Raw genomic sequence first — 15,542 nt, 5'->3', positions numbered from 1 at the left:
TATTCTTGAAGTTAAAGCAGATCTATTTTATTTATTTATTTTTAAATTTTATTTATTTTTTTATACAACAGATTCTTATTAGTCATCATTTTATCCACATCAGTGTATACATGTCAATCCCAATCTCCCAATTCACCCCCCCACACCCCCTGCCACTTTCGCCCCCTTGGTGTCCATACGTTTGTTCTCTACATCTGTGTCTCTGTTTCTGCCCTGAAAACCAGTTCATCTGTACCATTTTTCTAGGTTCCACATATATGTGTTAATATATGATATTTGTTTTTCTCTTTCTGACTTACTTCACTCTGTATGACAGTCTCTAGATCCGTCCACGTCTCTACAAATGATCCAATTTCATTCCTTTTTATGGCTGAGTAATATTCCATTGTATATATGTACCACATCTTCTTTATCCATTCATCTGTCGATGGACATTTAGGTTGCTTCCATAAATAGTGCTGCAGTGAACATTGGGGTGCATGTGTCTTTTTGAATTATGGTTTTCTCTGGCTATATGCCCAGTAGTGGGATTCCTGGGTCATATGGTAATTCTATTTTTAGTTTTTTAAGGAACCTCCATACTCTTCTTCATAGTGGTTGTATCAATTGACATTCCCACCAACAGTGCAAGAGGGTTCCCTTTTCTCCACACCCTCTCCAGCATTTGTTGCTTGTAGATTTTCTGATGATGCCCATTCTAACTGGTGTGAGGTGATACCTCATTGTAGTTTTGATTTGCATTTCTCTAATAATTAGTGATGTTGAGCATCTTTTCATGTGCTTCTTGGCCATCTGTATGTCTTTGGAGAAATGTCTATTTAGGTCTTCTGCCCATTTTTGGATTGGGTTGTTTGTTTTTTTAATATTGAGCTGCATGAGCTGTTTATATATTTTGGAGATTAATCCTTTGTCCATTGATTCATTTGCAAATATTTTCTCCCATTCTGAGGGTTGTCTTTTTGTCTTGTTTGTAGTTTCCTTTGCTTTGCAAAAGGTTTTAAGTTTCATTAGGTCCCATTTGTTTATTTTTGTTTTTATTTCCATTACTCTAGGAGGTGGATCAAAAAAGATCTTGCTGTGATTTATGTCAGAGTGTTTTTCCTGTGTTTTCCTCTAAGAGTTTTATAGTGTCTGGTCTTTCATTTAGGTCTCTAATTCGTTTTGAGCTTATTTTTGTGTATGGTGTTAGGGAGTGTTCTAATTTCATTCTTTTACATGTAGCTGTCCAGTTTTCCCAGTACCACTTATTGAAGAGACTGTCTTTTCTCCATTGTATATCCGTGCCTCCTTTGTCATAGATTAGTTGACCATAGGTGCGTGGGTTTATCTCTGGGCTTTCTATCCTGTTCCATTGATCTATATTTCTGTTTTTGTGCCAGTACCATATTGTCTTGATTACTATAGCTTTGTAGTATAGTCTGAAGTCAGGGAGTCTGATTCCTCCAGCTTCGTTTTTTTCCCTCAAGACTGCTTTGGCTGTTAAAGCAAATCTAACCTTGTCCCAGGACTCTAGTCCCTGACTCCTGTCTTCTAGAACTCTTTTGTTCCAGAGGACAAATCCTGTCATACTTCTTCCCAGGGGGATGGTTCCATTTTGCTAATCTGCATTTCTAAGGCTCCAGGACAGTGAGATAGTTCTGGAGACATTTCCTCCACTTGTATGCCAGGTAGTTGGGACCCACGTATAACAGTCTCCAGAGGGCACAGTGTGATTCATGTTGAGGTTGCTGCATTGCAGTGAGGAGGGCCTCACTGTCTGCCATCAGAAGGGGAACCGAGTCTGGCTTGTTACTGAAATGCTTACAAAAAGAAGGGAGGCATTGAGTGCAGGAAGGGCCCCCAAAAGAAGGAGAGAAGGCCATTGCGAAGAATGGACCTATCTGATGCCAAGGGATCACTGAAAAGACCTGGAGGTAATCTGGTGAAGCTAAGTCAGCAGTCAGCAGATCTGGTGCTGACTGCTTGACGGTGAGTCTCCTGGGTGGCTTGGTGGTGACAGTGCCCACTTCTCCCCAACCTCTCCCCCTCCAGTGCACCATGACACTCATCTACCTCACTGTGGAGGATGTCTTCCTGCTCATCAACTACTTCAGCTTCAGCTACTGGTTCTTTGTGGGTCTGTCTGTTGCTGGACAGCTCTACCTTCGCTGGAAGGAGCCCGAGCGGCCCCGGCCTCTCAAGGTCAGTGGCTCTAGGCTAGGAGGGGTGGGCCATCTCCCCAAGGTGACTTCTTCCCCATACCCCATTCTCCTGTCCCCTAGTGGCAGACTAGGAGGGGTGGGCCATCTCCCCAAGGTGACTTCTTCCCCATACCCTATTCTCCTGTTCCCCCATCCTGCTTTATCTAATATTTCACCTCCCTTCATTTCAGCTGAGCCTGTTTTTTCCCATCGTGTTCTGCGTATGCTCCTTGTTTCTGGTGGTTGTGCCCCTCTTCAGTGACACCATCAATTCCCTCATTGGCATCGGGATTGCCCTCTCTGGGGTCCCCATCTACTTCCTGGGTGTTTATCTGCCAGAGTCCCGGAGACCACTCTTTATTCGGAATGTCCTTGGTGAGCTTCTCTTTGCCTATCACACACTGGCCTTGTGTGTGTGTGTATACAAAGACGCATGCACAGGTGGGTGTGGTGGCTAACAGCTTCCGCATACTAGTGATATGCTGGAAGCCTGGCCGCCCCTTTTGGTCTTGACATGATCACTTTAATTCCAACTTTAGACTTGTATTTTGGGGTTAAAACACTCCCTCCTGAAAGTTCAGTCCATATAGCAAGACAAGGAGTCATGCATCAGACTCTGGTGGGGCATGGGATGGAGGACAGTGAGGCTTGCTGGGGGTGAGCCTGGTACAGGGTACCCAGGGGACAGGTGGGGAGGGAACCACATGCTTTTAATCAGCCTTGTGGTGTTCAGACTGGGGCTGTGGCTAAATGTCAGTTTGCTAAATTCTATTCTCTATTTTCATTTAGGTGCTATCACCAAAGTCACCCAGAAGCTTTGCTTTTGCGTCCTGACTGAGCTAGATGTAGCTGAAGAGAGACAGGTTGAGAGGAAAACTGAGTAGAGGCCAGAGGTGATATCCCCTGAGGCCTGGAAGGCCGCTACCTGTGGCCACAGCCACCGAAGTCCAGATGACAAGACTGTGTGGACCCAACTCTCTTATACTCAAGGAGGGCTGTTGGCCCACATTACATAAGGGGGCTCAGGGCTGATGGCCTGCTCAGGTGGTCACTCTCATCGGTAAGCTATGGGTCTCAGGGTCTGGGGTCAGCCCGAAGGTAGGGACTTCAGAGGGTGGTGGTGGCGGAGGGCTCGGGGAATAGGGGAATGGTTGCTTAGTTTTGTTCCTGGTGAGTAGGTGCAGCCCTTGCAAACACTTACTTGGTGAGCTGCATTGGGGGAAGAGGGAGTGCTAGGTTAATAGCTGTGGCTGGTGGTTTCTGAATTTATTTGAGGTTTGAACCAGGAGTTTCTACAAAGGGGCTGCTCTATGGGAAGTTTTCCTCTGACCAGGTCCAAGCATCTGACATTAGAGGCCTGAAATGCTACCATTTCTTCCTCTGGCTCAAAATCCTTCCCTGGTGAGAGTTGTATTCTATTATTTATTGATATTATTTAATCCAGGACACCAGTTCTAGCAAAGCATTGGTGTCCATTAATCTACAGGATGCAGTAGGCTGATTGTGTTTAAAAATTCAAAGTATCCCAAAGCAAGTCCCTCTGACTTTAGAGGTGTCTATGTGGTGGTGGGTCAGACTGACCACAGATTGTTTTGCTCGGTTTTAGCACAGTCTTCTGTTGAGTCTTACCTGCAGAGGTGAACTTTAGAGGTTTTTTTACTCACGTACCAGTTACACTTCAGTATACAGATAGGTCACATGTTACAAGAACCTTGCTCAAGTTCCACAAGGACAGGTGAATAAATTCATGAGTCAGAGGTCTGGTAATACTGCTACTTTGAAAGATAATCCTTTATTTTACTTGAGACCTTAGGTCTTTGTTCTAGTTGACAAAAAGCATATCCCTGGGTTTCTGGTATGAACTCTAAGAGGGCAGAAACTGTCCTAGGATTCAGGTAAATCACTTGAATTCTTTCAGCTGTCAATGGTTTAGAGAACATCTCCTGGACCCAAAGTGACAAGTAGCTTGTTCCTCTCTGTAAGGGCCGGTATGAGGGGCTGCTGTGCAGACCCATGCAAGCCCATCTTGGTGCTAGAAGTGGTCATTTTTCTGAAAACCTCATACCAGGCTGCATCCTCCTCCTCTTCTGTCCCTGACACCAGGCTTTTTTTACACTGAGCCACTTTGGTGTGGATCATCAGGATAATGCACTCATCTCCTCCTGCCTGCCTCCCCTTGCCTGAGGTCTGGTGGGGCTGCAGTCTCAGGAAAAGCTTGGTACTTTGGAGACTTCTATTTTCTCTCTGTGGAGATCAGTGAAGACTCGAAATAAAGCTGCTTCAACCTCCATCAGCAGATTCATGATCGGAAGCAACTAATTCTGGTGCTCGGGCTGTGCTTTAGCACCCAGGTCTGGCCAAAGGGGTAGGTTTGCCCTAATGGATGTTCCTTCGTGGGCCACATGGCTGCACTGGATTGGACAACTGTCCTGTGATGCTTTCAGACACTGTCATCCTGGACCCAGAAGAACCTGCTGGCTTGGTATGCCCCATGGGCTTCTTGTCCTTAGGTTTTGAAATTGGTCAATGATAAAGACGGGAACCATGAGGCAGTCTACCTTTCTGACCATTCTTCTCCACCAAACCGGCCCCAGTTGCAGACAAGGGACTAACCTTGGTCACACTTGCTCAATAAAGGCAATTTAGGGCAGCTCACAGCTGCCTTTGGTTCAGGGCTTGTATGCATCTGTGAGAACATGGGAGTACATTCCTACTGTCATGGGTTGGGGATTTGCCTGACAACAGGGAGCCTTGTGCAAAGGCTGACTTGCCCAGACTGTGTAAACATGACTCCTGTCTGACCCAATCTGGCACCTATCCCAGGGATCCTCTGGAGCTAATTCTTCAAGCAGACTGTACTTGTCTTTGAAGGATCCCTGACCCAGGCTTTAGTCTTCTCTACTGAAGTAAATGACCAGCTGATCTTGGGAACTTGTTGCCTCCCAGTGGCTCCAGGGGGAAGCAAGGCCCTCACACTCCAGGTGCCCTAGTACTTGCTTAGTGAGCCCTGTCACCCTCCTCTCATTACTGGATGGTGACCGCATTCTTCCCCTCTGTGCTGGATACAGACTTCTCCCAGGAAGCCTTCTAAGGGAGGGATGCCAGAGACTCCTTACAGCACTCAAGCTTCCTAGTGGAATTAATTTCTGCAAGGCCTTTGTTGTTTATCTCCTTCAATCCTTCTCCTGGTGTGCTAATCCCTTTTGCAGTGGGTACAGTTTGTGAAGCTGTCAGCCCTTTAATGTTGGCAAACTGTAAATGAGTACAGAAACAGCAGTGAGCACATTATAATGGCAGAGTGGTTTTCAATCCTTTGTTTCTATGCTTACAGGAGACTGAGATGACTAGTATTAAGATCTGTAAGTTGCTGCCTGTTATTGCAGCACTGAATTGCACCTTAGTGGATAGTCAGGTTAGGAAACCAAGTCTGTTTGTTGGTTTTATAACTGCAACAGTAGGGCCCGAGTATACACACACATGGAAATTACTCACTTTGGGAGGTTTAACAACTTGTAGACAAGAAGATAAAGATGTACAAAAAATATAAAGTGAAATGGGTGCAGGTAGGATAGAAAAGTAGAGATGCTTATGGAATCTTAGAATTGGCAGGAAGAAGACATTTCCTCGTGTAATTTATCTTCCCATATGATAATAAGTCTGTGCCACAGGTCAAGAGGGCACACCTTGAATCAAAGTTCCTGTATATTGTTTCCCTAGACCTGTGCAGTCCAGTATGGTAGCTACTAGCTACATGTAGCTAGTTAAGTTAAATAAAATTTAAAAATTCAATTCCTCAGTTGCACTAATCACATTTCAAGTGCTCAACAGCCATATGTGGCTAATGGCTACTACTGCACAGTGCAGATATAGAACCTATTCGTCACTGCAGAATTGCCAACTCAGTCAGAGTTAAGGCATTTGTGGTTTGGAAAGGAATAGGGAAAGAGAGTGTGCTTACAAGAGATACCAGTTTTGGTAAAAAAAAATTGGTCCTGTTGACTGTAGTTTGTTTTTGGTGAGTGCTGTGTCTAGTTAAACATTTCTCAATGGAAAGCCAAGTTTAGGATGTACTTTGCTTTTCCTCACTTGCCTTAAGTTCTTAGTGTCTGAAACTTCTCACCAACCCCTCCCCCTTTTTGGTGGGGGGTAAAGGGATCAGGGAGTATGGTGGGAAAGCACATAAGATAGTCAGATTTAAAAAGGTTTTAAAGGAATTACTTGCTCCCCTTTTCAAAGTTAGTTTTTATTAAAGAGATTCATACATACCCTGTTCCTTGGCACCACTGCCAGAGGAAACTAGCAATCTTTACAACCATTATCAGAGTCAGGAAGCAGGGAGGTAGAGATAGCTTTTAACTAAAACCCCTCATGGCTCAGGCAGATTCTACTTTCTTTCCTAAGGGACCCACTGCAACCCTTGTAAAGTCCCTCTATCAAAAGAAACAGCCTTTTACTGGAGGCAGGTGGCCTGGGAAAGCCCAGTCTTAGTGCTGACAAAACGGGAGACTCTCTTCCCCTTAATTGGCTTTGGCATAGGATGAGAATGGGAATGCAGGTAAAATGTCTGGGCCAGGAAGCTTCACTTTCGCAGCATCTCCCCTGCCCCCAGACTCTAAGGTCAGTTTTTTTTTTTTTTTTTTTTTTTTCTTTTTGCGGTATGCGGGCCTCTCACTGTTGTGGCCTCTCCCGTTGCGGAGCACAGGCTCCGGATGCGCAGGCCCAGCGGCCATGGCTCACGGGCCCAGCCGCTCCGCGGCATATGGGATCCTCCCAGACCGGGGCACGAACCCGTATCCCCTGCATCGGCAGGCGGACTCTCAACCACTGCGCCACCAGGGAGGCCCTAAGGTCAGTTTTGACTGAGACAAAGGGGGGCCCTACAGATAGTAGAAAAGACGGACTCCCTTAGTGCAAGTTTTCACCATGGTGGAATGGTGCTGTTGGATATGCTTTTTCCTTCCACGTGTTAAGCTAGGAAACCCGAGAGGATGTTAACTAGTGTGGCTGACACTGCAGTCACAGAACCCTCAGGGGCTTGTGGTAGAACCTCATGGATATCACAGGATCATCAGTCTGAATCCAGGTCATGGGGGCTGTCATAGCCAAACTCCTTCTGCACATCCAAAGGGTATTTGCTCCACATCTGTGGTCCTCTGTTGTCTCCTTCTTCACTGAGGCTGTTGTAATCATCAGAGACTAGAATGAGATAACAGGAATGGGCTCTAATTGTATGGTTTTCTACATGACCACAAAAGCCCCTTCCCTTCTCAAAAAAGTCTGTTTTGTTTCCTATTATAAAATACTTGCTCAATAAAAAAAATTTAGAATATAGAACAATTTTTTAAAAAGCAATAAAATTCTTACCATGTAAACCAAGTCCTTTATCATTGGAGTGCTTTGTCATTTTCCCCTCATTTCCCCTCATTTCCCCTTGTTATAGTTGTAGTCATATTGCAAATATAATTTTGTTCCTTGCCACTTCCCCAATAGAATATCCCATAGCTTGATTAACTGTTCCTCCATCATCAAACACCAAGAAAGTCAAAGAACTGTGGTGCCAGAGCATCCTTCCTTCCTCTTCCCCCAGGTACCACGTCTGTGTTGTTGCAAAGGTAAATGCAACAATTCTTTGGTTTGTGAAAACCCTGGGCCCACTCCTACTGGCAAACCTCTCCAGCAATCTATTCAGAGTAGGAGGGAAAGGGCCCATCGCTAGGCAATGAAAGAACTAAGGATTTGAATCCAGGCCTAACTGACATTATACCTCCAGCAGCCCCCCTGGGAACACTGGTCCTTGCATGTCCTACAGCTCCACAAGCTTGTGGTCAAGCTGGTGGAGCTCAAAGGGCAGAAAAGGAAAACCAGCTAGGATACACCTGTCAACCTTGCTCACACCTCAGTCCCAGATCCCATCAGTCCCTCCCCAACCAGGGCTGCGACCACCTACCTCTGGAATCTTCATCTCCGTCACTGTTCTCCTCCTCTGGGTACTCGTTGCGCCAATTATTCTCACTGTTCTCATCATCTTCATCTTCATAAATGTCCTCTGGTTGTTGGTCATCATTCACCTGCACATCTCAATAGAAACATGAGTATAAGTCAAAACCTCTAAAGTTATGCTCTGCAGGAAGCTATCAGCAGACCAACTTGGAGAGGTGTCATTTAAGGGTGATGTGTGAAAAAGAGAAAACACAGGTGTTAGTTTGCTAGAGGCTGTAGTAACCTTAGGCTCTGAGAGGGAGACAGTAGCCCTACTCAAGAGTCCAGCTCCAGGAACCACATTTCCTGGTTGGATGATCTGAACTCCACCAGAAGGGAACGCAGCAGGGTGCGGAGGAGAGACAGCTCTGAGCAGGTGATGGCAGTGATCTTCAAACTGCTGAAGGCCAGCCAGGTAGGAGAGGGATTAGATGGATTACAGGTGATGCCAAAGGTTAGAGCCAAAACCCAAGTGTGAAATGCAGAAAGGAGGGGGGCTATGCAGTAGTCCAAGGTGGGTACCTGACTGTGAGACTAGTTATAGTGCAGGTGTGGGATAGGGTGCTTCTCTCATAATAAGAGGATGAGAGGTAGGCCTTAACTTTTCTCATTAATAATTTTAGAATTTAATAACGTCAGGATGTTAGCTTTCTTAATCCAAGGTTTTTCACCCTTTAAGATACAATTAAAAAAAAAAAAAGCTTTTGTTTCCATAGGTCCCTTACACAAAATGGCTAAGTATTTCCATATAGCCCATGCACATTCTCTCATATACTTTATTCTTTTAAATTTTTACTTATTTATTTTTTTAATTAATTTTTATTGGAGTATAGTTGCTTTACTCCTCTCATATACTTTAAATCATCTCTAGATTACTTGTAATACCTAATACATCGCAAATACTATGTAAATAGTTGCCAGTGTGCAGCAAAATCAAATTTTGCCTTTTGTAACTTTCTGGAATTACCCCCACCGGAATATTTTTGATCTGTGGTTGGTTGAATTTGGGGATGCAGAGCCCACGGAACCTGCAAATTACATAGGGCCAACTGCATAAACAAGACTAGGTTGCAAACCTCGTAAGAGACTCATTAAGAGCAAAAATTATCCATGTAGACTGTCTTTCCCAAATATTCCTGCACTAAACCCAGGTTTCTAAAAGGCATTTAGCATAAATTTTTCCTTTTAAGCAAGGATAAGAAGAACTAAGAACAATGGCGATCAGGAGTAGAACCTAGGGAGGCAAAGCCTGTGACTGGAAAATGAACTGAGGCTACCTCATGCCCCTGCCTCATGGGCCCCCTTACCAACTCCCACTCTTGGCTGTAGGGCTGCACAGAGAGGATGTTCTCAATCCATCCTGGAGTGGCCATGTCCAAATAGTAAATGTCATACACATAGTTGTCCTTCTGTTCCTCCTGGTACCCAACTCTTGGTCCATCTTCAGATACAGTCAACCGCTCACGGATCAACTCTACAGAATTGCAGAGGATCACATCTGGGTCAGATGTCTGTAAAGAGAACAGCAGATGATACATGCATAACTTAAAACATGGATGTCCCAAGAGGAGGAACCTAAGACCTCGGTGAAGGAAGCCTCCCTGCAGTTCTCTATGTTGAATTCAAAATTCTTATCCGCATGGCCTACTAGTCTCTTCTCAGTTTAGTACTTTTTTTAAGATAGAAGCTTACAAGATAGCTTCCTGCTCTTTTGTGCTTGGCTGACATAAGAGAGCACACGGGAAGACTGGCCTGAGGAAGGGAAGAGCCAGCAGAGCTGGCTAGTCTTGCCCCCAGGCTCTGCTTCTACAGGTCTTCTCTGAGCTCCTTTGGTATGATGTTCTCCCCTTGGAGATCCACAGGCCGACAGCAGCACCCCTATGGTTGACCCCCAAATGGGTCTGCATTTTGTGTGGCCTCCTATAGGGGCCTAAGGGCAATTCCTGGACCCTGGTGACTACCACCAGTCATCACCCACCACTTGGCTTGCTCACCCTGACATCCTGCTTTTAATCACAAACGAGGAGTGGCCTCCCCTATAATCCTTTTTCTGATAGTTTGAGATGGATTGCCCCAGAATAGAACTTGCCCAGGTAAGATATGCTCCAGTGGCAAGAGGCTGTGTTGTCTAGGGCAGCACAGGTCACTTTGGAAACCAGAGGGACACGCTGCCAGTCACTCTCGACAAGTTCATCACTGGAAGCCCTGCATCTCAAACCAGACACCATACAGGGGGAAGCAGGGGATGTCCCATGGCCAGGGCAGATAAAGGGAGACCAATGTTCTCATCATTTACAGGCTACAGGGAATTAATTCTTTCTTGCTCCAAAGTCAAAAGGAACTAGAGATGTCAGTTTTTGTGCAGACTCTTGACCAACCTCAAAGCTGCTCACAAGAAAACTTCTGGTTCCAACACACAAGCCCCCAGCTTTCAGTGCAACAAATTATGCAGCCATTAAAATATTTACAAAAACTAGCAATACAGGGACTTCCCTGGTGGCGCAGTGGTTAAGAATCTGCCTGCCAACGCAGGGGACATGGGTTCAAGCCCTGGTCCGGGAAGATCCCACATGCCGCGGAGCAACTAAGCCCGTGCGCCACAACTACTGAGCCTGCAACTCTAAAGCCCGCAATCCACAACTACTGAAGCCCGCGCACCTACAGCCTGTGCTTCGCAACAAGAGAAGCCACTGCAATGGGAAGCCCACGCACAGCAACGAAGACCCAACACAACCAAAAATAAATAAATAAATAAATTAAAAAAACAAAACAACAGGGGCTTCCCTGGTAGCACAGTGGTTAAGAATTCACCTGCCAATGCAGGGGACACGGGTTCGAGCCCTGGTCCAGGAAGATCCCACATGCCGCGGTGCAACTAAGCCCATGCGCCACAACTACTGAGTCTGTGCTCTAGAGCCCGTGTGCCACAACTACTGAAACCCGCATGCCTAGAGCCTGTGCTCTGCAACAAGAGAAGCCACTGTAATGAGAAGTCCGCGCACCGCAACCAAAGTAGCCCCCACTCACCACAACTAGAGAAAGCCCGCGTGCAGCAACGAAGACCCAATGCAGCCAAAAATAAAATTAAAAAAAAAAAAAACTAGCAATACAGAAAAACGCCAGACATAGAATTTTACACTCAAAAGGAAATAAACCAGTTTTACACTCAAAAGGAAATAAACCAATTTTACTCCAGTTATCTTTGGGATGGGGGTAAAATGGGTGCTTCGCCCCTGCCCTTTTACTTTCAATTTTGCTACTATTTTTTCAAATTTCCTGTCATGAACATATATTATTTTCATTAAAAAATTGTTTTAAAGTCTAGTCTGTGTATGTTTACCTATATTTTCAATTATGCTACATACAGCATTTTCTATTATTAAACATAAATAAGTATTTTCCCATCTTTCCAGTCTTCATGGTTATCAATTTAATGGTCCAAGCAGTTGCACATGTCAATTTCTTAGACATAATTTTTAGCCTCCATACACAACATTGCAATGAATGTGTCAATTCTTGCATTTGAAAAATGGAAATAAAAGTACCTACCTTACATGGTTTTTGTGAGGATAAAATGAGTTAAAGTGGGGGGGGAAAGTACCTAACACAGTACTTGACATGTAATTACTTAGTACACCAATAGTTGCTTTTGTTAATACCATAGCTATTTGCTTCTGCTGAATTATCTCCCTGGGATAAATCCTGGGGGTGAAATTACTAAATAAAATGAACTGAACTTTTCCCCTTTAATTTTTCAGATTTGTTGTCAAATATACTTTGTTTAAAACTTAGATCGGGCTTCCCTGGTGGCGCAGGGCTTCCCTGGTGGTGCAGTGGTTGAGAGTCCGCCTGCCGCTGCAGGGGACACGGGTTCGTGCCCCGGTCTGGGAGGATCCCACATGCCGCGGAGCGGCTGGGCCCGTGAGCCACGGCCGCTGAGCCTGCGCGTCCGGAGCCTGTGCTCCGCAACGGGAGAGGCCACAACAGTGAGAGGCCCGCGTACCGCAAAAAAAAAAAAAAAAAAAAAAAACTTAGATCATGTCGGGACTTCCCTGGTGGCTCAGTAGTTAAGACTCCACGCTCCCAATGCAGGGGGCCTGGGTTCGATCCCTGGTTGGGGAACTAGATCTCACATGTGTGCCGCAACTAAGGAGCCCACCTGCCGCAACTAAGACCCCATGCAACCAAATAAGTAAATAGATAAATAAATAAATAAAATAAAAACTTAAAAAAAAAACAACAACCCAAAACTGAGATCATTTCAATTTAAGAAGAAACCCACTGTAATGTGGCAGAGAAATGCTCTAATTTTAAAATCTCTTTAGAGACTTCCCTGGTACAATGGTTAAGAATCCGCCTGTCAATGCAGGGGACATGGGTCCGAGCCCTGGTCTGGGAAGATCCCATATGCTGCGGAGAGCAACTAAGCCTGTGCGCCACAACTACTGCGCCTGCGCTCTAGAGCCGGCGAGCCACAACTACCTAGAGCCCGTGCTCCACAACAAGAGACGCCACCGCAATGAGAAGCCCGTGCACCACAAGGAAGAGTAGCCCCTGCTCACCGCAACTAGAGAAAGCCTGCGTGCAGCAACGATGACCCAACGCAGCCAACAACAAAAAAATCTCTTTAGATTTTTGGACAGCTTTAGAATCCAAACAATAAAAATAGTTTTAAAATACTAGGCTCCAATCTATTTTTAGGATGCCTGATATTACTGTAAAGCCCTGCTGTTTTCCCAAAGGCTTGCATCAATTTTAAGCACAACAGTCGTACAATTTTAATCACAGCCTTGCCAGCAGAGCTACTGGCAACCCTTTTCCTGATAGTCTAGTAGGCATAAAACCTGAAGTTTGCTTTCAGTTTAAATTTATGTTCTTTAATAATCATTCTGCACAAACATTTTTGATGTGTTTACATTTTGTATTGCATTCTTGGGAAAATCTGTGTTCATATCCTTCCTAACTTGTCTACTAGTTTTTCTTATATGATTTAATGAGCTATTTAATTGACTTGATTCCACTGAACATTGGTTTGCTTTTAAAACTGTGTAACTCATGATGCAGTGTGGAATTAGTTTTGGTAAAAGAGGTGGTTATGGACATTATGCCCAAATTGTTATCCAGGTATAATAGGAATGTGATTAAATATCTTTTGCTTGATATATTTTGAATAAAAATTTCATTAAAAAATAAATTTATTTTTTATTTTTGGCTGTGTTGGGTCTTCATTGCTGTGTGTGGGCTTTCTCTAGTTGCGGCGAGTGGGGGCTACTCTTCGTTGCGGTGCGCAGGCTTCTCATTGCGGTGGCTTCTCTTGTTGCAGAGCACAGGCTCTAGGTGTGCAGGCTTCAGTAGTTGCAGCACACGGGCTCAGTAGTTGTGGTGCACAAGCTTAGTTGCTCTGCAGCATTTGGGATCTTCCCGGACCAGGGTTTGAACTTGTGTCCCCAGCATTGAGCACTGGCAGGTGGATTCTTAACCACTGCGCCACCAGGGAAGCCCAAAATTTCATTTTTTGAACTTCAAAAACTTAAAAGGAGATTTGAAAAATGTTTATCAAGAGGGGGCATACCTTAGATTGAGAATTTTCTATTTCTTTGGTCTTATTGCATGTAGTTGACTTTGCTTTTTGGAAGTGAGGTACAAAACTAACTTAGAAAATGTAATTAGTAGAAAGTAACACTGGGGGCTTCCCTGGTGGCACAGTGGTTGAGAATCCACCTGCCAATGCAGGGGAGAGGGGTTCAATCCCTGGTCCAGGAAGATCCCACATGCCGCGGAACAACTAAGCCTGTGCGCCACAACTACTGAGCCTGAGCTCTACACCCCGCGAGCCACAACTACTGAAGCCTGCCCGCCTAGAGCCCGTGCTCTGCAACAAGAGAAGCCACCACAATGAGAAGCCCGCACACCGCAACGAAGAGTAGACCCCACTCGCCTCAACTAGAGAAAGCCCACGCACAGCAATGCAGACCCAACAGAGCCAAAGATAAACTAAAAAAAAAAAAAAAAGTAACACTGAATTAAATGTGAGAAGACTTGCATTCTAATCCAAAATCTGCCTCAAACTTGGTATGCTACCCAGGCCTGGTCCTTTAACCTCCCTTTGATGAGTTTTCCCATCTGCTTTATCTTTACGTTGGTCAGAATCCTCCAGTGATTCCCCATCTCTGGGTGAAAGGCAATGTATCCTTGCAACTACCTAGTTGAAAGGGTTTAGCAGGTATCCTCTCCCCAAATTCCTTACTATCTTCCCCCATCCCCCTGGGCTCCATGCACAATGACCTTGCAAACACCAGACAAATTCGGCTTGAGGGTCTTTGCACTTAGAGCTCCTCAGTGTGGAATCCCTCTGCCCAAGATATCCGCAGTGCCTTGCCATTCAAGTCTTTACTCAAAAGTCATTTTCTCAGCGAAAATGACATTGAAATGGGAGCACGCTCCCCCCGCCCCCAGCCCATTTCACCATCTGACATTGAATTTGTTTGATGTTTCTCTCCTCTACCTGAATGTTAGGTCCTCACTGCTGTATCCACAGAACCTAAGAACCATGCCTGGCACATAGTGGGCGCTGAGTAAATACTTGTTGAATGGATAATCTAACCTGTAAAACATGTCCATCAAGCTGGATGGATCATCCATCTCTAAAGTGAAGCCATGTGTACCCTCCTTAACTGTGTGCTAACTGCGTACTCTCTGTCCCGAGAACCCCAGAGCTCGACTCCCGGCGTGTACTCACTTTGCAGGAGATCGCGGCGGCCTCTGGGTCTCCTTCCTCGTGGACCAGGTCCAACAGCTGGAAGCCTGCGTCCTCGGCGGCTTCTGGGCTTCCGGGCGCGTCCTCGGACCGCAAGCCGCCCGAAGGAATTCCCGAGGATCGGCGGCTAGAGACTACCTTGTAGCGGCCGTTCTGCCGGATCTCCCGAGCCGACGCACGGAGATGACGGCGGATACGCTGCTGGCTGCCCTGGGACGGGCGCAGGGCGGCTCGCACGAGCGGCTGTACTGGCTCCTCCTGCGGGGAGCGGGGAGGGGGGGAAAAGGCGAGGGTGTGGGGCGGCATAAGCAGGGCTTCGTGAAATGGTTAGGGAAAATGATGCGCCCCAGCTGCGCCCTAAGATCCCTTTCACAATGGCTCCCTCCCGGCCCTATACCTGGGAGCGCACGGTGGCCACCAACTGGAAGACATTATTTTCTGCTGCTCTCTCCAGATCCTCCGGAGGCGTCTTTTGGTCTCCCGACTCAACTGCGCTGGAGCAGAGGCGTTTACAAGCAAGGACAAGTGCCTCAGCGGGTTCCGCACTGCGTTTCCGCTTCACGCGGAGGACCGCTGTCATACCGACCTCCATAGCAGCTGTCGTGGAGCACTATGGGAATGCGCGG

The 15,542-nt window shown here is 45.9% G+C and overlaps 2 protein-coding genes across 7 annotated transcripts in view; one reads left to right on the top strand and one right to left on the bottom strand.

Moving 5' to 3' along the window:
* Positions 1–7,116, top strand: part of SLC7A6 (solute carrier family 7 member 6) — a 38,101-nt gene extending 30,985 nt beyond the window's left edge. For 5 of the 6 annotated variants that reach the window (XM_082607286.1, XM_082607287.1, XM_082607288.1 and 2 more), the window contains 4 exons: positions 2,032–2,181; positions 2,372–2,555; positions 2,970–6,797; positions 7,029–7,116. In XM_082607286.1, coding sequence (XP_082463412.1) covers positions 2,032–2,181; positions 2,372–2,555; positions 2,970–3,064 — 429 coding nt within the window. In that variant the 3' untranslated portion in view covers positions 3,065–6,797; positions 7,029–7,116. The remainder of the gene's footprint in view (positions 1–2,031; positions 2,182–2,371; positions 2,556–2,969; positions 6,798–7,028) is intronic. The other variant, XM_082607289.1, reaches the window with a different exon arrangement.
* Positions 7,031–15,541, bottom strand: SLC7A6OS (solute carrier family 7 member 6 opposite strand). The gene is made up of 5 exons (XM_082607300.1): positions 15,314–15,541; positions 14,899–15,174; positions 9,467–9,670; positions 8,128–8,248; positions 7,031–7,376 (listed from the first exon to the last, which is right to left on the bottom strand). Exons 1-5 carry the CDS (start codon positions 15,506–15,508, stop codon positions 7,249–7,251), a joined length of 924 nt encoding a protein of 307 aa, XP_082463426.1. The 5' UTR covers positions 15,509–15,541; the 3' UTR covers positions 7,031–7,248.
* Position 15,542: the final 1 nt, after the last annotated feature.

The sequence above is a fragment of the Mesoplodon mirus genome (genome assembly GCF_964341445.2).
Source record: "Mesoplodon mirus genome assembly, chromosome: 19".
Lineage (NCBI taxonomy): Eukaryota > Metazoa > Chordata > Mammalia > Artiodactyla > Ziphiidae > Mesoplodon > Mesoplodon mirus.
Note: the sequence above shows the minus strand (reverse complement) of the source record. Positions and strands in the feature narration are given on the sequence as shown.